At 42.0% G+C, this 24836-nt stretch overlaps 1 protein-coding gene across 3 annotated transcripts; it reads right to left on the reverse strand.

Annotated features, from left to right (window-relative positions):
* Window positions 1-1612: 1612 nt before the first annotated feature.
* Window positions 1613-24667, reverse strand: LOC135257089 (heme transporter FLVCR2-like). Of its 3 annotated transcripts, XM_064339511.1 has the most exons (11): window positions 23323-24667; window positions 19455-19596; window positions 15177-15317; window positions 11537-11604; window positions 11261-11364; window positions 8062-8172; window positions 6914-7019; window positions 4790-4901; window positions 4208-4263; window positions 2985-3096; window positions 1613-1926 (listed from the first exon to the last, which is right to left on the reverse strand). In XM_064339511.1, the coding sequence occupies exons 1-10, from the start codon at window positions 23899-23901 to the stop codon at window positions 3028-3030; spliced, it is 1488 nt and encodes a 495-aa protein (XP_064195581.1). In that variant the 5' UTR covers window positions 23902-24667; the 3' UTR covers window positions 1613-1926; window positions 2985-3027. The 3 variants fall into 3 exon arrangements, 2 of the variants coding, with proteins under 2 accessions (XP_064195581.1, XP_064195582.1); XM_064339512.1 differs by lacking the exon at window positions 2985-3096 and having other exon boundaries at window positions 23323-24665; XR_010330589.1 differs by having other exon boundaries at window positions 1898-1926; window positions 2985-4263; window positions 23323-24666.
* Window positions 24668-24836: the final 169 nt, after the last annotated feature.

Consider the following 24836-nt stretch of genomic DNA (forward strand, 5'->3'; position numbering starts at 1 on the left):
GTGTTCCATAAAAGTATCTTCACAGTTTTATTGTTCTCAGGGCAGTTCTCAGCCACAGGTTGGCCTATTTATGTGGCCACAAGGTACAGCAGACTAGCCGACAAGCACCAAGTTGTGGAGTCCTCTCGTTACACAGGAATCAAAGGAGAGTGTGCACTAGCTGCATGGGATTCTGTGCCTGGGGAGTCTGCAATTGGATTTGACGGCATCAGTTTAGCGATCAGAATTGTCTGATAGCCTTAACTTAACCTCCAGTACACTGTGGAAGACTGGTAGATAATAACTGTATCCCTGAGAGAGGCTTTCAACTGAATCCGCTTTCAGCTTTTAGTAGCCATATCCTGAGAAATATAGACAATCACAACAACATATAGATTTAATTGGTCACCATACTGGTGGAGCGAAGGGGACACTGTATGTCTTTATGCCATCTACATTACCAGGCCTATGCTGTCTCATTAACCGACGAGAGGGATTTTGTGCATGTTTAATGCAATGAGCAGTAACAAACATTTAAAGGCATACTATGCAGGATTTTCTCCTTGAAAATACTAAAAAAAACAAAAAAACAACCATGCTCAATAATTGCACTGGCAATTTGTGTGTGCAATTCTGCCCAGTCACCACGCATGACCCTTTTTTCTCTGTGGGCTACATCTGAAAAGCATGTAGCCAATATAAGGAGAAGAAAAGGAGAAACAGGCATGGACTGGCTCGTACAGAGCTGCTTTTTCAGCTGGGTTAGTGCTGGAGAGACAGGGTCACCTAGGTGAAGAACCGAACACTAGCCATGTGGTCGGTCAGTGTTTGGTAATGTTTGGTAGCTGCTGCGCTTAGGCAACTAAATTCAGTAACGTTCAGCAACGTTAACTGCGGCTGACCATGATGGCCCTTGAATTTGCTGTGGGTTCGATATTTTACAAAGTACTGCAACAACTTAAGGCTGGAGAACAAGATTCCAATCCACTTCCCGGCTCATATATGCTATTGTTAGCTAGCTAATAGGGGTCAGTCCACCAGGCGGAAAATGATACTATACCGTATGAGTCAGGTATTTTCTACTAATATGACTGCAGCTGGACTACTACAGTATCCATGGTCAGAGAGAAGTTGCATTTTTCAATAAATTAGTAGTTCAATAATAGTTTTGAATGTGCGATCGTTTGCCTCTATTGCCAGAAGGGTCGGCTGGTAGGCCCTGCCTGGAGGTCTTCTAGGTGGCCATCTAGGTGGCCACCCATCTAGCTATGCGGCGGGAGAGGCATACAACTTTGGTGCAATAGATTAGAAGCTAGACTAAGAAAAGGTGCTAAATGAATAAATAAAAGCGACAATGAATTGATGAGCTTGTAAATATGCATGCTTGTTTCAGTATTTTGCCAGCAGGCTAGAACTGAAACTCGTTGGAGCTGGGCTAGCAAAGGTCCGTTCCATCACCACAAAGCTTCAGCTAGCTACCCAACACATTTGTTACATTTGGCAGTGAAGTGGGAGTCATCTTGGGGGTGTAGGCAGGTGCTGAACGGGGGAGGCAATGTTTTTGATTGTAAACACAGGAGCTAAGCCAGGAAATAAATCCTGCATAGTATGTTTTTAAGGTCATTATCAGAAAACTTTTAAACTAGAGATTAGGCCCATCGGGAGCTATAGTTATACAAAACTGGGTAACCAGTCCTTTCTGAACAGTGTTTTGTCATCTTCAGTTATTCAATAACTGAAAATGAGGGACTTGATCTTTCCCTTGTTCTTGTTCTTGTTAGTGTGTGCGTGCGCGTGTGTGTTACTGTATGAAGAGCAGCACAGGACAAAGTTTTGGGGATGGGACCGTGTCTGCATTTCAATCCAGGAGGCTGTCCATGCCTACAGCTTGGTCTCCATCAGGATAACAGGCGAAGACGTGTCCCTCTCCAGGCCATCCTCCAGCTCCTGTCAATGAACAACAAAAATCATGAACAAGCAATGGCCACACCACAATAACATGTTCTCAACACACCAAAACAGCACCTTCAATGACAACAGCGACAGTCGTCATTAAAAAGGCGCAACACTGTGGCACGCATCATGCTTTAACTGTAGCATTTCCTCACACATGCACAAGACTATTCAATGCACAAGCAGTTCAGTATCTGAACTCACACACCAGAGAAGGAGAAGTACCAACAGCAATAATACAACAGCCCTGTACATGGGTGCTTTTATTGTGTATGCTTTATTGCATTGGTTGTGTGTGCGTGTGTGTGTGTGTGTGTGTGTGTGTGTGTGTGTGTGATGCATTACACTTACGATTACACTTTAGTTATCAGATTTCTACAATTACTACTTCTGCTAAATTATGATCACATTGTGTTATGTAAAACAACATTACAAAACACATATGTTCACCCCAAACTGATACTGGTCATAGTGTTCCTCATGAGAAATGTTAATTGGCAGGTAAACTTTCTTCATTACATATCATGATAAATATAATCTTGGATTAGATTTTTGGATCATTGGGCACCAATGTATTAGCCAGTGTTAGCCTACCAGGCTAACAACAAGGTTTATAGCCAAAGGGGCCAACTTGAAGGGGTTCCCAAATTGGGGTATGGAAGGTAAAAAAAAATAAATAAATAAAAATGTACAGTACACATCCTTGGCAATATGGCGGATGTTTACTAAAACATCTATATTTTGTACTAAATTGCTTTATGCCTTAAGCAGACCAATAATGTAGTTACTTCAATTCAGGCAACTTATTTACCCATGTCCTAAGGTGTTATTCTGTATTGCATCCTGTGGTTGGTATTGGATAAAGTTGCAAAAAACCATTTTATTGAGGTAGGGATCCTCAACTACAGAGTGGTCACTTTAAAGGCGCTATCAGGTGAAAATGCTGGTAAGCCCCCAAGCTAGCAAGCCAGCACGCAGCTCTTGAGACGTTAAATGCGAGGGCGAGTGAGGAACCAGAAGCAGGTGTGCGCTGACCGCGTGGGGTTTCGTACCTGGGCGTGTCTGTGATTGGGTTTGACGGTTTGAGGCTAGCGATCAGGGCTGTGCCCCAGCCATGGGGGTCACTGCCCATTGGTCCTGCACCGACGACTGGGTATGCACCGCCTGGAACAACACCGGGGGAAGTCACGAGTGGTGGCGGTGATGGCGGGTGGAGGTGCGGGGGGTTGACACGCCTGTGCCTCTGGTAATTCCGCCTACGTCACCGACTTCATTGGTCGACGACTGCAAGCGTCGTCCACATTAACGTGCTTAACTCAGCAGCACGGTGTGCAATGGGCAGAACGCCCTCATTCTAGAACATTCTAAACTAGCAAGATTTTAAACTTTGCTCCTATGGTGACAGCAGCTTGATGCTCAAACAAGAAAAACAGCCCTGAAATATCAAAAATGTGGAGAGGCAGTTGTTTTTCTGCTGCTATGACAAAGTCTGGTACCTGAGACAGGCGCCAGCAGCGATGAATGAGCATGGATTGATGGGTAATTGACTGGTTGGAGGGACTGTGATCCGTCCAGAGACCAGTGCAAGAGCAGGAACTGATGCAAGAGCAGGAAGTGATCGTAGAGGAAGTTGATGAAGAGAAACGGACTGCAGGCATAAACTGAAAATGATTTGTATCCAGCTGTTAAAAATGTGTAAGAAATGCTGGTGAAATCCGGAAAATGATCCATTGGTGATTTGTTTTTGACGTCCAAAGGACAAGTGCCTATTTTGACTAGTAAAGCGAGCAGAAATGGTCATGTTTTACTGTACATCATCAATTGGCAGCAGCACCACAAAGTCATCACTTAATTGCAACCATAAAGTGATTCGATGCGACCAGCTTTACACTGGCAGAGTTTTTGTGAGGTGAAAGTTCATCCTTCACACATTGTTCCAAATCTGATGGCAACACTAGTCAAAATCAGTCATACCTGGAGGAAACCGAGCAAAGATGCATCAGTGCATCAGTGCACATTTAAAGGCATTTCATGACGTGGGAGATGCGGTACAGCCGAGCACGGAAAGGTGCTCAAATTCAAAAACGGCGGGGTAGCGGTTAAGGACAGCCAAGCCGAGGAGGATGGAGACGATGTTCTGAGCAAGCATGGAGTCAATGGAGTTTTTAGAAGCGCCGTCAAACGATACCCACATTCAAAGCAGGCATAGAAGCCATCCAAGGCCATCCTGTGCATGTAGCATCACATTGCAGACACCACACACATAAATGCTTACACACTCCTCAGCAGACTTGTTCGCCTTTTGCCTCCTCAGATCTGACTTGATAAATCCTACAGTAGAGAAAATGGACACAGGACCACGTTAGATGTTATGTTGTCATAAAATGGCAAAGACGCAACACTGCTGCAGCTATAATCCATTTAAAATGAACAACAGGTTAAAATCAATGTGCGTAATGCCATGCTTTGGATGAAAGGTGGGTCATACCCAAAAGGCAGACTGTAATAAAACACTTAATATGAAGAAAACTGAATAGAAGATAAAGTCCTTAATACAAAGATTTAAGGACTTACGCTCTCCACCTCCTTATCACCTTGAGAAATATTCTGTGGCATTCTGCCAATTGAAGTGAATGAGTGTGACAGCGGAAAACTAAGAGCTGAATTCCACCAGAGGGCAGCGGAATGCCACAGAAGATTCCCACCAGTAAATTGCTTGGGGGGTAATTTTCCACTAGGATTACAAGGACTATACCCTTAGCTATAAAACTCAATGAACCTTCCAATAAGAGTTATTATGTAACTGGAGTTACAATTAGCACTGACCTCCCTGTTCAATCTGACATGAGGAGTGTACCTGTAAGAATGGTCCCAACTAAAAGAAAGGCACAAAGGAAGATGTTTCCAGCAAGTGTACCGAAGGCATCCATCACTTTCCCCTGAGCGATGGTGAATCCGATCCCGAATACCTGAGGACAAGAGAGGCAAATTTTCAGACACACAGCTCCTCCTCCTACACCCAAGCATTCTTGTGCAAGTGTTCGTTCACATCTGTAAACACACATGCACACAGAAATCCATCCAAGTGCATAACCACTCTGTTATACAGATCTATACATGCATGCATGCACTGTACATAAATACACACACGCACGCATACACAATCGTAAATTACAAATACACACACAACTCATATTGTACACAGTGAGGTATTCACAAGTATTCATGCTTCTAATAAGCATGTACATGCAAAAACAAATCACGGTAGAGTAGGAACAAGAATGGTAGAGTAGCAGCAGCTTTTAGCCTTAAGACGTTTTGTGAATATGGATCAAGAGGATTGAATATGGCGGAAAAACAACTAATCTGTAAGCTAAACAGAAGAATTCAACTACGGCAGTTTGAAAATCTTGAAAAAGAAAGAAACTACAGGTGGATTCGGAAATAAACACCGTACAGGTCAGCCAAAGACAACTACAGTTGATGACTGGTGAATATTAAAGAGCTGTTAAGAAAACCCCTAAAACTACAGCCAGTGACATTGCCAGCAGTCTCCAGAGGGCAGGGGTGAAAATATCACAAGCCACCATACGCAGAAGATTTCAAGAGCAGTATTACAGAGGATACACTGAAAAACACACACCTCTCACCAGCAGCAAGAATCGAGAGGCCAGATTACAATTTGCCAAAAAATACAGATGAGCCAGAAGAGATCTGGAACAAAGGTTTATGGACAAAATAAACCTTTACCAAAACAATGAAAAGCCAGAAGTGTGGAGAAAGGAACAGCTCATGATCCAATGCACACCTCCCTCATCTTTGAAATATGGAGAAGGTCATGGCCTGGATAGATATCGCTGCTTCTGGAACAGGCTCACTCGTATTTATTGATGATGTAATGGAGGTTGGCAGCAGTAGGATGAATTCACAAGTAGGGATGGGCGATATATCGCAATGATAATTATCAAATGCAGTATAGATAACACCGGTGATGTTTTTTCTGGAAGCATTTCATACGGCCTTTGAAGCATGGTCATTTACTACCGCATCAGGTATAATTAGAGAAAAAGACCAAAATACTTCACACTGTGGCTGTGGCTAATTATTGCATTCAATAATTATCATCACGACATATCTTCCATCCGTACTCACAAGTGCACAGACACATTTTATACAAAGATATTGCCCCAACCTCATCAGCCAGCACTTCATCCTGCAGCAAGACAATGACCCCAGACACACTGCCTACACAACCATACCAATGAGGGGGAAAAGAGGAAAGTTTTGGACTAAGTCAGTCACCGGATTAAAATCAAATCGAGCATGCATTTCACTTTCTGAAGAGGAGACTGAAGACAGAATCTTCCCGAAACAAAGACTAGTTGAAAGCAGGCTGGGAAAGGCATTTGCCGTTTCTGTAAAATGGTGAAACATATACTTATTCAAATGGCATGAAATAAAAGCTTATTGTACACTTTGGTCTCACATTCATCCTTTGATTGCAAATCCAAATGCCTTAACTATGTAGGAAAAATAATTTCACTCTACCATTCCCATACTTACGGAGGGCACTTAAGTGTGCAGTTACACGAACACATCCGTGACAATACGTACACAACCGCATACACCCACACGAGTATACGTGCGCAGAGGGGCTTTCGAAATGGCAGCAGGAGGTAGCAAGGAAAGAGAAGTGGGGGAAAACTGTTAGGGATTATTGTTTATAATCAGAGGGCCGCTGGTTTCATGGCAATTACTAGGCGCTACTGCACACATAAGCTACACAAATAGCCTTGAGTTAAATGTAAAACGAAAGTCCGTTCCAAACTACAGAACCAACAACAGTGGTGGCGGTTATCAGGTTTTCTGTTTGATAGTCGCAGGAACACCCACACTACCCCACGGGTGAACCCCAAACAAGCCAATAGAGATGCAGAAGTTTGTCATTGTTCATAATGGGCCAGGGCATTGAGGCAGTTACTTGTGCCGAGCAGTTAAGCAGGCCCGAAGATGTGCCTTCTGACTCCGGGTACGTCAGCTCCACCGCAAACTCGAACCCCAGGGGGAGGTACCCTGTCATGAAGAACCTGAGGGACAGAATTTAAAAATACACAGGGCACAAAAAATATATCAGCACCTCTAATTAAAAAAAACTGTGGGTCAAAGTCTTTTTTTAATTTATATTAATTTTACCAGCATGTGGAGAAAGAAAAGCGGTAATACAGATTTAATATGTAACTTAAATGCACAATAAAACATCTGTGGTAATAGTAATGTTTCGTTATTATCTGTGTTCGTCGTTGTGAGTCATCCAAATACTTTCCACGTGGACCTTCCATGAAGAAAACCAAAGATAAAATTCAGCTGAGGTCAAATGCATCTGCTATGGAGTATCATGGAAAAACATGCTATGACAAAGTAGCCTTCTAAAAGAACCAATTATTGGATCAAAATAATAACAAATATAGAGCAAATAAGGGGTCCTAGCTTCAGAAACAAACAAGAAAAAAATATAAACAAATACAATGACATTCCATATTTTTCTTGCTATAAAAACGTGGAACGTTTTATAGTGTCATTCTACAGTTCAATAAAAGCAAAAAGATTGTTACAGAGCTTGAACCCTGGACCTTGAGATTTGGAGAGATTTTAACAGCCTGTGTCGTGGCAGAGTTGACAGTCTGCATGCAAGCAACTATACAGGCTGACATAGCATAGTTAGCATTTAGGTCATTTTAATAACTAACAATGTTTCAGCATAATTAGAATTAAATTAGATTGTAATAATAATTAGCATTTTGCTCATTTAGATAGCCACCTTATTATTATTATTATCAGAATTCTTAAACTGATGTCACAGCCATTTTTAAGAAGTAGAAAAAAGAAACAAATATAAAATTGAGCACAAATACAAAATTTTTCCACCAGCCTTGCTGCTTGGAACCCCAAAAAATCATCATTCCTGCATTCCAGTTCCTTCCATGAATACCAGTACTGTTGTGTGTTGTGGTAGTGGTCTACTGCAAAAGCATGTGTCCCCTGCACATTGATGCACAAATCCCAGTCATCTGTCCAAAATGGCATCAGGGTGACAAGTGTTGGTTAGTGTGGTCACTGGTCGGCCCTTACCCCAGCGTACCAGCAGTGATGAAGACCACCCACAGGTGACCCAGGTCGAGGGTGAAGGCGTATACCACCATCCCAAGGAAAGACATGAAGTAAATGACGAATGTAGTCTGTCTGAAAGAGGGAAGAGAAACCATCCAGTCATACACTGCTCCACCTCCCCATTTTCACACTTCTCAGCATGATCATCTCAGCCACACTCTTACTGCTCAACATGATCTTCTCAACCACACTCTTACTGCGCAACAAGAGTTAGTCAACCACAGACCGGCTGATATAGTCGCATAACAGTAAACTTAAACTCACCTTTAAGGCTCCATATGGTTTATTAAATCCAATTCTAAATGTTCTGTACATGTGCTCATCCACACCAAGCTGCTCAGCACGGTGAACTTTGCATGCTTTATCATAAAGAACTACACAGATCTATGAGCAGCATCTACATCATATTAGCTTTGCAGGTACACAACAGCAATTTAAAACTAAGCTTGGCCAGAGCTGTAAAGAGATCATATGATTAAACTCCATAATGAATGACATGGATAAGCATGAAAGAAAATACACAGAGCTGAGATGTTCACAGATTTCATTTGATACACTAGGCAAGATCTCAAGGCATTATGCAATAGCTGAAGACTCTGTTGAAAAGTCAGTTTGAGAAATAACCTGAGTTTCATCATTTTCAGTAAGCATGGACGTGTGTGTGTGTGTGTGTGTGTGTGTGTGCGTGTGTGTATGCGTGTGTGTGTTCTACCATTTCTTTCCACAATACTCATGAGGTTTAATTTTGCCCACACTCGGTTGAGGATTGAGGAACTGTTTGCTCAGTCAGCCTTAAGTCAGTGTCTGGGTCTTTTTCTATGCCTGCTAATTAGAGAGAGCCAATGAGGTGGCCACGGAGGAGCCTGAGTGAAACTTCCTTGAAGAGTGAGCACATGTCTGGAGGCTGTGTGGGTGGGCCAGCGACAGTAATTCTACATACTACCCCAGTCAAAAATCAAATAAATGCTTTTATTTGACCTGGCCGGGAAGCTCAGCGCCTGGGGTTCATCGAGGCACCGACTGAGAATGCTAAAGCAGCAGGTCTTCAATACCCTCCCATGTCCTACATGGCCCTGCCAGTTACAGGCCTTTCTCCTCTGTCTATCACACTGTGACTGCAATTGGAGATTGTCCAGAGTGCTGTGAAATCACCCACAATGCACCCCTTGTTCGCTCCGTGGGGAAAGAGGGCCCATAAAGTACATGTACAAAACAGAAACTAGTATGCGTTCCCTGCTTCCAAACGGTTGCTGTCATGAGGCGTGCACCTGCTTTTACTGCAGGGCCCTATCCTTATTAGCGCAGCCCATTCTGAATGACGCGGTGTCCTGGTGCATTTGCCTACCAGGTACTGTGGCTGGATCAGCACAGGTCACTTCAGCTTGTCTAGAGGCACGATTGAGTCCTTCCACCCACACACGCATACACAAAACTGATGAACTCAAAAGTCAATCAAAGCAATAAAGTCTAATATTTGGTTGCATATGGCCCAATGACATTACCAGTTGTTTGGTAACTTCTTTGAAAAAGCCTTCCCAGGCCTTCACTGTAGCTGCTTTGAGTCGATCTTTGTTTTGGGGGTTTGTGTCCTCAGTCTTCTCTTCAGCAAGTGAAACGCACGCTCAATTTGATTTAAATCAGGTGACTGTCTTAGCCAGTCCAAAACTTTCCACAGTTTTCCCCATTGATTAATGCTTTGGTTTCATAGGCAGTGTCTTTGGGGTTACTGGGATTCATTCATGATACTGGAGTACAATCACATTTGATCGTAAAATCTGTGTAACATTTCTGGGAACACTTTGGCAATCATCATTTTTTCTTATCTGTATTTGTTCATGGCTGTTATCTCGATAATCACATGAACAGGATTGTGCATAAAGTTTACAGCCAGCATTCAAACAAAGGTCTGCACATGTGTCATGAATGCCCATATTTGGTTTTTCAAGAACATTTTCAAGAACAAAAGTAAGAATGTTTTTTTGAGTTTTGTGAATGAGGCCCATTGTCTTGCTGCAGGATAAAGTGCAGGCTGATCAGTTTGGAGGAATTTATTCATACATAGCCTGATGAAAATATGTCTGTACACTCCCAAATTCCTACTTCTGCCATCCTCCCTTACATGATCAATGAAGACAAGCGAGCCTGTTCCAGCAGCAGGCATACTTGTCCAAGCCATGACACTACCTCCTCCACATTTCACAGAGGAGCGGGGGGTGCTTTGGATCATAGGCTATTCCTTCCTTTCTCCACACTTCTGGTTTACCATCGTTTTGGTAAAGGTTTGTTTTGGTCTCATCTGTACAAAAAACTTCCAGAACTGTTCTGGCTCATGTATTTTTGGCAAATTTTAATCAAGCCCTTCAATTCTTGCTGCTAATGAGAGGTTTGCATCTTTCAGTGTAGCCTCTAGAATTCTGCTCTTGAAGTGTTTTGCGTAGGGTGGCTTGTGATATTCTCACCCCTGTGCTCTACAGAGTGCTGGTGATGTCACTGACCATTATTCTAGGGGTTTTCCTTCACAGCTTTTAGGATTAGTCTGCCATCAACTGTAGTTGTCTTCCTTGGCGAACCTGTATAGTGTTTATTTATGAGTCCACCAGGGTTTCTTTCTTTTTCAAGATGTCCCAAACTGCTGTACAGTTAAATATATGCAGTTTCTGTGCTATCCGTCTTAATGAATTCTTCTGTCCTCTCAGATTAGGTGTTTTTCTAGCCATAGTTAGTCCTCTGGACCTGGTGGTGGTGTATGCCTTCTGAATTCAAATGGAGTCTCCACAGATGAAAACAATGGCTAAAACACTCACTGCTCTTGAACAATCTGTGAACAATCTATGCAAAATGAAACACCTGAGCTACAGTTAACATCTGTCAGTCTTCCATTAACTGTTTTTGCACAGCAAAAAATGGGGGGGGGGCGGGTCAAATACACAGGTTATAGCATATTAGAATACAATATTTGATTCTCATCTACAGAGGAGAATGGGTATAAAGTTTGAGCCTGGTTAAAGCACTACAGTGGCTAATGGGTATAAAGAGCCAGCCTGGTAAATGCTCTGCAGTTGGAAAAGGGTACAAAGCGTCAGCCAGTTTCCAGCTCTACAGTGGAAAAATGGGATTATCACGGTAACAGCCTTGAGGATGAGGTTGCCTCAGGTCTTACTTGTATGTTTTTGTTCTGTCTAGCCAGAAACCACAGATGAGTGAGCCCAGCATGCCTGCAATGACGATAGTGAGGCCAATTCTCCCTGCATTCACCTCTTCATCCTGAAAGCAGAACCAATGTGGTTAATCACCTGACCCAGGGGAGCAGACTGCAGCACACAATTGCTTGGGGGCCCAGGAACCATTTCTGCATGAGGAAGGATTTGAGACCCTGCACTTTCTAATGAGGAGGCAGTTGGGGGCATGGCAGCTGTGGAGGAGGGGCGGGACCCACTTCGTAGATCTCGATGATCATCCTGTTCAGCAGCGTGCCCACAGCATAGAAACAGCCAACATTCAGACCTGTGGGAGAAATGAGGTCACAGTTGAGTGAGGTCATTCGCATCAGCACTGCTGAACAGATACAGATACCCTCATCCACAGGATGCGCAGGAAATGGCAGGAGGTCCCACATGTTTGAACCTGACCAGGATTCCTGTGCAAATGGGACAGGGGTAAAGCCCAAATATCTAACCTCGAAGGGTTGTTCACAGAGAGTAGACAAGGAGACAAAAAACTAAAAGACTCTCAACTTTCTTCAACTTCAAAGTGAAGTCTGGTTGCCATGAAGGTTTTAGAAAATGGAAGCAGAAATACATTTTAATCATATATAAGTGTACCTACCCATTATATACCCTTAGTGAAGCTCTTTACCATCAGTCTACAAAGAAAATATCCATCCAACAGACTAACTGCCCAAAGCTAGGGAGAGAAATTGCTGCTTCAAAATTAAATTTGATACAATTAGATTAAAGAATCATGGGGTTACTTAAAGGAGAGTCTTGGAGGTTAGGCAGAGTTTAAAACCAGAACATAAAATTGGTGTCTCTCTAAACAGACCATCTCCTACATGCCATTTTTAATTTAATTTGCAGACACGGCCCTTGCCACTGCATTTTTTTTGTCTTTTGCATTCCAAGCAAATAAAACCTTCAAATCTTGCCCTTTGTATCAAATGACACAGTATCTCAGAATATCCCAGATCATTAGTGCAGCCTTGCCACATTTCAAACCCACAATTAGACTTATGCAATATTTCAACATTTGTGTTGCCAAATTTGGTAAATAAAACTTCCTAATATCCAGTCAGAACATGACCTTGTATGTCTAATTTTTAAACAAGCATTTTCAAACAAATTTGTTGTATAGCTGTCATATAAATTGATGAAATAGGTGAAATAGTTATATATCATTGTATGTGCAGACAGCACACAAGCAATAATGACCTTTGGGATAAGTAATTGCTTACTCATTGGCGTGCTACTAGGGCTGTGTCCACAAAAATTCTTGCTGTATCTTTCCTTCACCTGATATTTAGAACATGAAACAGTGAATATGGCAAAAACCTATCCAATCAGCAGTCTCTTCAAAATCTTACATCTTGAAATGACACAAGGAAGTAAGGGAATGCTAGAGACGCTAATACAGAGTATTTGGAAAGGGACAGATTTTGTTGTATATTCTTCACGTCAATCAGATTACAGTGAGCCAGACCCAGGCTAGCTGTATTTACTCTACAGACACTAAGTAGAACATTATATCTAATAGCCACTCAGATCTGTGAGGTCGTTCAACTACATAATGCTACGATCATCAAACTGATAAAACTGAAATATATGTATTCTTTGCTGATGTGCTGTTGTTCTAATGCTTTTTTTACGTTAATAAATGTTCCAGAAATATTTCATTTTGTAGAAAAGCCAGTGCCATGATTGGCTTGCCTTCCCCCTTGGCTAAACGCCAGATTTTCAGTGGGCAAGGTTCACAGTGAGCAAGGTTTGCTGGGTATAATGGGCCTCATTTATCAATATTTTTCATAAAACCGAGTGTAGATATACACATAATAGGAAACAAACCAACAAATTTCACCAGACTAATCAAACACGCATAAACACAGCTATTTTCATTCACACGTGCATATTTTGATCAATACCAATCAATCATAAATGAAACGTGTGCACAGAACTTGTGATTCACATACATGAAAATCCATAAAATACCCTATGAGGAGTTTGGAATTCCATTGCAGGCAATTTAAATCGACGGCTGAGAAAAGACAAAAGAAAAAAAAACATCTCTGAACAGAGATGAAAGTGCTGTTAATGAAAGTACAACCAAAAACATATTGTATTCAGTAGTATAAGCAGTGAAGTGCCAGGGCCAGGGATAAAGACTAAAGCCTGGCAAGATAGAGCTGTTATTGTAAACGCTGTCTCAAGTTCTGCATCTTATGCAACTGCTAAAATGAAAATGGTTTGACATGAAACTGGATGTAAAGCAGAACATTCTAGCCCACAAAAAACAAAGACCGTCAGCCACAGGGGAGGTCAGAGTTTGGCCTAGTTGTCTGCGCTGGATGAACACATAGGTCAAATTACAGGAGAAGTCACTGCCTGGAACTACGCCGGCGAGTGCCAGCGCTATGTTTTCCATGCCCTTGAATCTATGGCCATTCAACCCCAAAGATAAGTTTTTTGTATACAAGCCTTGTACATTTAATACCAGCAAATAGCTTTGTTTAAACATTTACCCCAGGATGACCATTAATAAATCAGGACAATTTGATTCTATAAAAAACTTTACATTTTTTTAAATGAATTCATTAATTAATATATTTTTTAAGAGGAACCTGGCACTTCTGCAGCCTCTGCCAAGACACCCAAAGCTCTGTCCATTTTGAGTCCAAGATGCAGGCGCTCCTCTGGCCCAAAGGTCAATAGTTAATTCAAATTATTTTACCATTTAAAAAAAATCTAAATAAAAAATGAATGAATGGAATAATAACAGCACAAACACACATAACACAAAAGTGTTTTTTGCCCCCCATTTATGCAGACAGTATGAGAAAAAATCTGTTCCTATGAACAAACCGATACACTGATAAATGAGGCCTAATGTGAATGAATGCAATACAAAATACACCTACACAGTGCATCTCAGTAAAACCCAAAAATCTAAATGGCATGTGAGAATTTTCACTTCCTCTGCCAGCAGCCATACCACCATACCACTTCTGAAGCTAAGCAAGCGTGGGCTTGGTCAGTACTTGGATGGGAGACCTCCTGGGTAAACTAAGTTGCGGCTGAAAGTGGTGTCGGTAGGCCAGCAGGGGGCGATCTTCCATCTCTTTGAATAATCCCCAATGTCCCAGTGCAGTAATGATGACACTGTGCTACAGGAAATGAGGCCGTCCTTCGGATTGAGACGTTAAACCAAGGTCCTGACTCACTGTGATCATTTAAAAACCCCATGACACTCATCGCAGAGTAGGGGGTTCCCCGGTATCCTACCTTCCCAACCTGGCTCGCTCAACCTGCCAGCTAATCATCCCCTGATTTAATTGGTAAAAGAAATGTCCTCTACCACTCCACATCAGCTGATGTGTGGTAAGGGTTCTGGCGCCAAATGGCAGCCATGCATCACCCAGGTGGGTGCTACACATTGGTGGTGGCTGAGGTGAGTTACCTCTGATCTCAGCGAAGCACTTTGAGCATCTGGAAAAGTGCCATATAAATGCATTCATTCATTCAACTGTGTAAGCTATGTAGTGTGGAAGCACTAGTGCCGTGCATCATTAAGATGACATTCACACTGCACAGTAATTTTGGTGGCATGACAAATTAATTGTGAAATGTAGGCAATGATGGCAGATATCCCACAATTAAAAATGTGCATTAACCAAACCATAGCTGTACTTATGCCAATGTTGCTACCTTTTAACGCATACAAGAAGGTCTGCATTAGGGGTGCCTCTCAACCTGATGTAGTTTGGATTCGACTACTTAGTCACTGCACTAAGAAGAAGATGGTGATGGCTGATTGTGATGAAGATGAATGTGCCGAGGTGATAGTGGGGTAGTTAGGGAGCAGCTCACCATAGGTGAGGATGAGGAGGAGGAAGGGCTTGTTGCGGAGGAGTCTGAGGATGGAGGCCATGTAGGAGTACTGTTCTGGGGGGATGCTCCGGGCTGTCACCTGGGCCTGCGTTGGTGGAATTTCCGGTATGTCCTGGAACACTAGACGATAAAACAAACACAAAAGCTGAGCAAACACCAGAGACAGAATTTGAGTACACAATCAGGGCCAAGAGTAGGCCAACACTGGACAAAGTTCTACCAGTAGCTTTGTATTTTCATAAGCACAAAAATAGGCATATTTCACAGAGGTTTCACATAAGGCAGTACCTAGGGCTGATTGGATGTCTCCCAAACATGCAATCTGACCCCATGACAGAATGTCTCCCAAACATGCAATCTGACCCCACAAGCTGTGATGTTAGAAAATACACACATCATGGCGTGCCAAGGGCTCCTTCCAAGCGCTTATTTTATCCATCCTCGTCTCATCTGTTCTTTCGTGACCCAGAAATCGATAGAGGTCTGCCATCTTTAAGGACATTCCAGTTCCTCAAATGCTCCTTGGAGGAGCAAGGAGGCTCCCGAAGCAGGTTTCAGTAAGGTTACACAAGTGTTTTTTCAGAATGTGTGACAAATAAATGACCTACCTCTATACATCTGCCACAGTTTTAAACATGGGAACACCCCTACACAAATGCAAGATCTTGTCATTCCTTTCCATTTATTATAAAGTGCTTTAATCCATATGACACTCATTCTTTAAGACTAACAAAGGCCCAAAAATATTATAATTAAACATAGAATTACATTTCTGGTGATTTTGTTCCCCACATTATTCAGTTTGTTTGTTACAGCATTGGAAAACACAACCTTCAATGCCCAATGCTAATCCCTGTCGTTTAAAACCAGTACAAAACAATCCATTACAAGCCTTGACGCTTGACTGAGCAAGGAAACACCATTTGACTAATACACACTGCCTTGATTCCTCCAACCTCGTATCTCATCCGTGTATCTCTTTCTCGTGTCCTCCAGAAGAGAAGCGAGGAGTGCAAATTAAAATGAGCGAATGGAACAAGCCCTAAGTGTCTAGAGAGTGCTCCCAACAAGGACCGTTTCATGACCGGTCCCAACATTTACCTAACAGTAAAATCACACCACTTCTGCTGCGACAGAACAGCCTTGGTTCTTATTATGAAACTATTCAATTACTATTCCTTGGATGGGTCATATTTAGGGACAGGCATTCCTGGACTGTAAAGGTAAACATCTGTAAAATAACATGGCAGAAGAAAAGGCAGAAGGAGACACACAAGGAAGGGCCAGCAGAACCATGGTGTGGATTGCATTGACGCTTCCTTCTCCCACTGCATGGATATATCTATGCTAAGACATTAATTTGCCAGATTTGCATGAGGAGCAAACCTGCTCCTCATGCAAATTTGCTGCTAGATATTTAAATTCTCTTCGTTATTTGAGTAGTGGGTCATTTGCATACAATTATAGACTATCTTGTAGTTACACTTCATTCTGCCAATGTCTTGATCTCAATGCTGCAATAAAATAGATTTCTAGTATGCTAGCAGTATCTTTAAGGATATGTACTTAAGTAGGTTGGTGTAATCATGGGAAGTAAATGTGTAAAAATCTTCCTTTTCAGGTGAGAGCTGTAAGAAAATACAGGCACTACAGACATGTTTCACAAGATTATTTTTGTGAATGAAGCCAAAAATAGCCAAGCATGTCAAACATGTCACCAGCTGCAGCCCCCCATGTGTTCACAGTGCCCCCCGAAAAAGGAAGGTTTGATTGTTCCAACCATGTATCACATTTTAGCATGATACCACTTCTGTAGCTACAGTATTGGCTGTATTTATTGGCAAATTTAAATAGGATAGGTTGACTGAGTACTCATGATCTTCAGCAGCAGCACCCTGTCAATGTCCCCCCAAGTAAAGAGCATGTCTTTGAATATGAATTAGGGAAACCTAATATATACAATATACTATAAAATGTCTGGAAATCAACAGGGCAGGAGAGACAGGAAGAAGGGAAGAAGGATCAGGAAGAAATGACCAGTGTGTGGCAATGTGGTACATTTGGGCCACGTCTGAAACTTGCCTACTACTGAGCATATAAGTTGAGCACACTGGATGAGTTATGTAGATAAAATTCTCTGAATTCTATGAAGCAAAGCCGAAACTAAATACCAAATACTTACAGACTGCAGTGTATGACCAATAATATACTGTAAAAAATACATTATATATCTAAACCTGGTAAGAAACCTTCTCAAGCAAATATATTATACAGGTAGAAACCAAAGACCAGAGAAAAATAAAGTACGGGGCAAAGTACATGAATTCAAGAGCAAAATTAGATACGGTGGATTAGCATAATTCTCTCACCAGCCCATAAAGACAGAACAGAGTGACATCTAAACATCATAACAAGAACAAAAACAAGAACTAGACAACCATCGCACTGCGCTGTTGCGCTGGCAATGAGCCAAGAACAGCAAGTGCCAAGGGGACCTCTAATAAGCAGAGGAGAGCCAGAGCCAATCATCCAACAAACCACACGCTCCAGCCTTCCCTCACTTCAACCACACCCTACCCCATCCTCCAACATCCAACATCCACCACCAAACACCCGGCCTGCCCTCGACCCACACTCGCCTGCCGCACACCCCAGATCAGCAGCTACACAGCTAAATGGCCCAGGCTCCTGTCGTGACGTGGGCACGTGACAAATGACTCACAGCTGCAGATGGCGAGGCAGTCCACGCATCAGATGTTGCGTGCAGAACAAGCCATCTCAGGCAGAGAGCCCAGGAACAAGCTGTCGGTCTGTATGATAAACTTGGGGGGGTGGGGGGGGTTGTGAAGTGGGCAAAAAAGTCCCCTTCCTATACAGTAAAAACATGTAAGCCTTCACATTTTAACCTATACAGTAACCAATGGAAGGCAGGGAAATGAACGCTCTCCTCCGTTGCATTAATCCAAAAGAGCAGACCAGATTCACTTCCCATGAAACAACAGTATTCATGACACTGACTCAGTTACCGGCACATACCATTCGCACACTTTGGTCAACCCGGGTCCCTCATTGGCTGGACAAAAGTCAAAGGCTCAGACTGTGCCCTGGCCACTGGCCCATCCTAGAGGCAGGCCGTTGCAATTTTGACAGCACGTGCAACAAACCCCTGCTCATAGTCAGCAGAAGGGAGGGAAGCCATGCAAGGGTTAGCAGCAGTCTTTCTCAGCACTACTCAGCAATAGCCTGGTGCGTCCAGAGGTTTTCCTGTCCACTTTAGGACAGTAAACAAACAGGCTTCCTGTCCGGACAGCTGAGGAACAGTTTACTTCCCCCACAGAGAACAATAAAGCTCACTCTTCCCCACAACGTGGCCCTAAATGAAAAATCACCAAATGTCTGAAGCAGAACCTGCCTTTCCCTGTGGTAAGAATATCCCAGAACTTCGAGCCCTCAAACAAAGTACTCAAGTACTGCAAACAAAATTCAAATGCACCAAAAGCCAGCAAGCAGCAAGCAAACGTACAAACCTACACACACACGCACACAAACACACATACACACGCACACGCACACACACACCCACAGAGGAATTTGCAGAATCGGGTAGACTCCATACACAAAGGGAAGCATACATAAAACAGAAGGCCAGGCTACTTGTAAAAGAGACTTCTGTTAGGTACTGCAACACAGGGAGAAGCTACTATTCAGAAAGTAACCTCAAATAACCAATGTGACATTAATGTGTTATAACACAGATTTCTGTTAAATAAAATAAATCAATAGAGACCATTTCATTAAGATTCACAATCCATTGCCACTTCTATTCCCAGGTGGAAAAGATTATATTGGTTGACAATCATCAGTAGCTATAGATGTTATGACTTGGGTATGATTATGGCTTGGGTAAGATTATCCTTTAAAAATAATTTGAAATGGCTTTTGGAGACAGGTAAATCAACAAGCCTATTCCAAGCAGAGCACTGTACACTTATTTTTGTACAATCTGAACTAAATAGTCACATTTGAATTGAGTTATTAAGTGAATACAGATTACTGGCAATTTAAAGGTTCCAGATTTTGCCGATTAATTTGTTTCCATCTCTAGTTCCTGGGCAAGAAAGGACAGCATTTTAGAATCAAGTATGGAAAAATAAAAGCAGTGAAACAGGAAAGGTTTAAGGTCTGTGTGTCTGTGGGGGGGGGGGGGGCTATAGAACATGTGTGCTGTCAAGATCAAAGGGGTGTTTAAAGCTTTACCTAGGGTCACCAGGATGAACAGCAGGGTCGCCACTCCAGCAGTCATGTAGAACATGATCCTGATGTGATGTGCCAGCATGTCCATGTCATCCACATTGGGCACCATCATGGGTGGGACAAGGAACCCGATGGCTATGCCCAGCTGTTGGAGGGGGTGGAAACGCAAAACACCACTCTGTTACACGTGCTCGAGGGGGGAGGGGGGGCAGGCTAGCTCAGCACCTGGTTAACATTTTACAGTGCTGAGATTTATTCATAAGACATAGTTCACAATGTGGCTCAGCAGACAGCAAAAAGGACTCACCCATGATTAAAGACGGAGGCATACCAAAAAAAGTCACATATGTGACATCAGCTGACTTAGGGTCCATGCAAAGGGGAAGTGGATACAGAAATATCAACGAACAAGCAGAAAGCAAGACAATGTACAAAATGTTTTCTCCAGAACAATAGTACAAGGCATGCGTTGTTTGGGATTAACAATAGTAGCGAATAAAGGAAGCAAAATACCAAAGGAAATACCTCCACATTAAACTGTTACCAACAGACTCCCCATAAATTCCACAACAACAACAAAAAATTGATTTTAGATACACACGTTCATGGTGAGGAGTTGACAGAGTATGAGCAAAACTGCAAGGAAATCAAACAGTATTATTAAAATCAAAACCTAGAAGAAGATGTTTTCAAAGCGAGAAACCAAGTAAATAGCACTCGATGTCTGTCACATCCTAATCCTGAATTAGATAAGGTGGCCAATAGTGTTACAAAAGGCATAAAATAACACTGTAGCCCGCTAGTGTAGTGGACTGGGGTAGACAGAGTCTGCTATAAAAGATGGTTTGAGCCATCATAGAGGCAGAACAGTAATAATAAATGAATAAAAAATTAATGAATAAATAAGCACAGTACAATTAGTTCCCTTGGCTGGCCACAGGCCATTATATACAGTATCATGCAAATGGCAGTTTTCAAAACTGCAACATACCAGCATCTGTAACATGCCATAATGTTGACAAATTACTACTTTAATGACAAGGACAGTAGACAGAATGGAGGGTGGAGTGTTTTACAATGGCTTCTGCCAAGGGTAATGAATTCAACTTCCACTGTGAACAAGTACCCAAATATAATATTGAAAAAATATAAAATATTTAACTGACTTTACTCATGTATAGCTAGCTACTCATGTATATATATATATAGCTAGTTGTTAGATAGTGGATACTATAGATTTTTTTCTTCCCTTCACATCAATGTGTGAGAGTGAACTTCACTATGAATTTTTTCTTCCCAAGAGAACCAACTGAACTTGTTTTGAGGAGGCTGTAGGTAAATTGTTGACTGAGAACAGCTACGGGGAAGGCAATGTTGTTCTCTGGGATACGAAAATGTTAACTTCAGCCCCAGGGAGTTTTCCTTGGCGTTGCAGCTCGTTTTGTTTTAACCAAACTTGTTAGCATTTCTAGAACTGAACCAGCCAACACATGACATAATTTGGTCAGATACATGAATTTTAATTTATTTGTTATTCATTATTTGTTTTATGTTTTTTAAACCTTAAACTTTAAAATTTAAAATAACTGAGGCCCCAGTAGGTCTCAAATTGCACTGTTACAGCACCACATTAATATGGTCTTCATGTCTAGACTGTTTTGAGAAAAAGCAATGATGCAATAACTCAGACAAGCGCATCCAAGTCCACTGTTAACCATTCATTTGGGAATGGATTAGTCTTATTGTTTTGTTCATTGTTCCTGATGACCAAAATGCTTAGAACCCACTCATTCTGAAAAGAGAGGGAAATAGGAAAGGAACACATATTGTTATACTTACAGTATGCATCTCCAAAGAAACAACAACAAAAAAATCAGCCGTTACCAAGCATCTAGAACTTCAAAGAAGGGACTACAGAGGCATTTCTAATCTTGAAAAAGAGGGAATGGTTTTACATTGTCAGGAGAATCCCTTAATTTAGAGTACCTACCGCTTACTCACAGACACAGGCCGATGAAAGAAACATGCACATGCATAACAGTGTAATAGGAGTCCGGTAGGTATACATGTACTGGATGGAATGCCAGTCTGACACAATACTGCAGGTGCTTATACCACACACAACCAACCATGCTGCCCTATGAGAATTTAAGACTTGGGTGACCCAGCACAAGCAGGAGGAGCTGCTGAATATGAGGACAGGGGCAGTGTCAAACAGGATATTATAAAATCACAAGCAATACGTCATAAAATGGGCACATCTCAGTAGCTTTTCCTCGCTCAGCTGGAACTGAGCAAAAAGATGCTTCTTCGAACTCACTGGACACAAAAAAGATCAAGAACCATCGTGGTTTTACAACTTCATTTTCTGCCTTCCAGCACCCAGGTGAAATAAAGGCACAACAATTTCTTCTGAAAGGGGTAGGGTGAATGAATGTGGTCCAACCTGCAAGACTGCAATCTATCTGCAATTGACTTGTATGTGCTGTTATCTAAACACTGGTAGACAGTCAATGGCTAGAGCAACCCCTTATTCTTTGGTACAACACAACTAGCACTACTAACACTGGTAATACACTACATACCCAAAAGAATGTGGACACCAGATCATCACACCGATATGTGCTTGTTAAACATCTCATTCCAAAACCATGGGCATTAACATAGAGCTGGTCCCCCGTTAGCAGCTAGAACAGCCTCCACTCTTCTGGGAAGACTTTCCGCTAGATTTTGGAACATGGCTGCAGGGATTCGCTTCCATTCAACCACAAGAGCATTAGTGAGGTTGGGCACTGATTTTGGGCAATAAGGCCTGGCATGCAGTCGGTGTTCCAATTCATCTAACTAGGCTATTGGTTGTACAAGTGGATGAACATGTTAGCCTGTGCAATCCATTCAGGTCTTTGATTTCTCCATTGAGCATCACTGCAGTAAAAATAAAAATGCATCCATATACTGCAGAGGTGTCCAACCTTATCCAAAAAGGCCCGGAGCAGCTGCAGGTTTTTGTTTCAGCCCACCACAAAGACACCTGATTCTAAAGTATTGACTGAAGATCATGGTTAGCTGAATCATGATTTCTTAAAATGTGTTTGTGCGAGTTAAATGTTATATAACTGCTCTCATTTTTAGTAGGCATTTCCCACTACTAGCAAACATTGCTGTCAATCATCGTCTGTGCTTGATTAGTGGCAATTACTTTTTCAGTTTATATCATTTAGATGGTGCAAATGGAATAATGGTTTTAGAAGTGGCTTGACAAAGAGGGTATTGTGACCTCTAGCTGGTGGAGGACTGATGTACAATGAGAGAAAACAAGGGGAGACAAACGGGTGGCCCTAATTAAGACATAATGCTAACCTTTCGTCCATTGACATAGGCCTAGTTATGGAAATCAGAGCAATTAATACCCCATGTTTTAATGGAGCACCAAACATAACCTGGATGACTTGCGTGCAATTAATCACTTACTGAACATTTGTCAAGAAGAACCAGAACAAGCAAACAAACATTAACGTCATGTTTTGCATTAATATCAGATTTCATTCTTAAAATATATTCAATATGGTCAACAGTCCAAAGATCAACTGAGATTGGTAGCAGGCTACACCACAATATCTGATAGATGGGGAAAGCTTTTTCTCGTAAAAATGGCAGATCAGGAAGACAATACAGAGAAGTTGACAATTGGGGTTTTTGATGTTTAAGGAGAAAGATGCAGGCTAAATCAGGAGGCACAGGGCCAGGATCAGTCAAATCATGATGGAAGCAATTGCTACTAATGATTTTCATGTTCCTCTTATGTGGTGTAAATGTAAATACATGGCAGGCAGAATTAGTTTTATAAAGTAACTGCATAATTGCAACGCACCTGGTTTCCAAAGACTCCAATCGAGCAGGCTGTAGAGACCTCTTCGGAACCAAACCACACCGAGGCGATACGGGATGGCATTCCAAGTATGAACACCTGGGCCAGAGCACTGGTAAACTGTCCCAACATCGCTACGCCAAACAAGTCAGTTCTTACGCTTGCCACCTTTATCCACGTCCCGATGCAATTCAAAGCGGTCGCTATAAGTGCGATTACCCGCAATCCCTTTTTGTCCAAAAGCCAGGTGACGGGAAATATGAAAGGGATGTATGTCAACATATAGACCATTGACATCCAGTCAATGGTGAAAGAGTCGACACTGTAGAACTTCGTAAAAATATTGTTGATAATTCCATACTGTATCCATTGGAAAGAGTTACACAGGGAGTACGAGCTGAACAAACACACAATAAACCATCGCCGCTTGTACAGATGGGTGGCTGGTATAGCTCTCGTGCCATTATTAAAGTGCCCCTGGAACGCGTCAGGGTCATCATATTTGGTTATTTTCATTTTTTCCGAATCAACATTTTTGTTATCACTGTCCGTACTACCAACCAAATCAGACTTTTCGTTCATGTTGTTATGTCGATGAATGGGATCATTAGAAGCAGCCGAGTAAAAACTAAAATAGACTATCAAGAACAGTGTCCAGGAAGATAAACCAAGTGCAAAATGAATAGGCTATTAGAAAACCTCTGATTAAAATACTAAAGAAAGTAAAGAAAATCACCGAATGAAAGAAAGTAAAGAAAATCACCGAATGATTTGAGAATTAACAGCATGACAACATTTTACTTGTTTGTTTTGGTGTTTCTTCATTAACAGCCGTGTGATTTATTAAATTAGCACTTCCTTCCAAATCCCGTCAGCATGATCAAGACCGAGATATGCTATACAATTTGCAGGCGCAATAAACAAGACTTTATACATGAAGGTCGTATATTCTTCTGATTATCAGGAATAAGACATACAGCCCATAATACTCGGCTTAATATAGGCTACTGACCGACTGTAGTGTTGCAACCAAGTTAGTTGGACTGGTCGATAAAGTACAACACAACAAAATTGCAAGTTAGACAAATAGAACAAAGACAACTTCAGGATGACGCGACGTTACCGTACTTATATTCCCTCGATCAATAAACGGCCTACGTGGCGATAATGTAAAGCATTAATAACACTTCTAGTTCCATGTACGCGCTTCCCGATTCCTACCGAAGTTGTCACCCAGTATGAACACCGGGTCCTGTAACCACGTGATACCCCAAACGCACACCTCCCAAGTCACAAGCAAAAGATACCTCCCCTCTCATTTCTCGATGACCTCCACCCTATGAACTTTCACCAATACTGTAACTTCATTGGAATTCATTGGAGGGCGTTCACGTAGCTGACGAGTTTCTACACTGACAGGTCACATGGTTGCAATTTACTATTTTGCAACAAAAACGAATAACTAAGTGATTCACAAAGGACTCGTGTTGACATCGACCGCCTGTAGTCATTTCGTC

Source organism: Anguilla rostrata, chromosome 6 (genome assembly GCF_018555375.3).
Source record: "Anguilla rostrata isolate EN2019 chromosome 6, ASM1855537v3, whole genome shotgun sequence".
In the NCBI taxonomy this organism is placed as follows: Eukaryota; Metazoa; Chordata; class Actinopteri; order Anguilliformes; family Anguillidae; genus Anguilla; species Anguilla rostrata.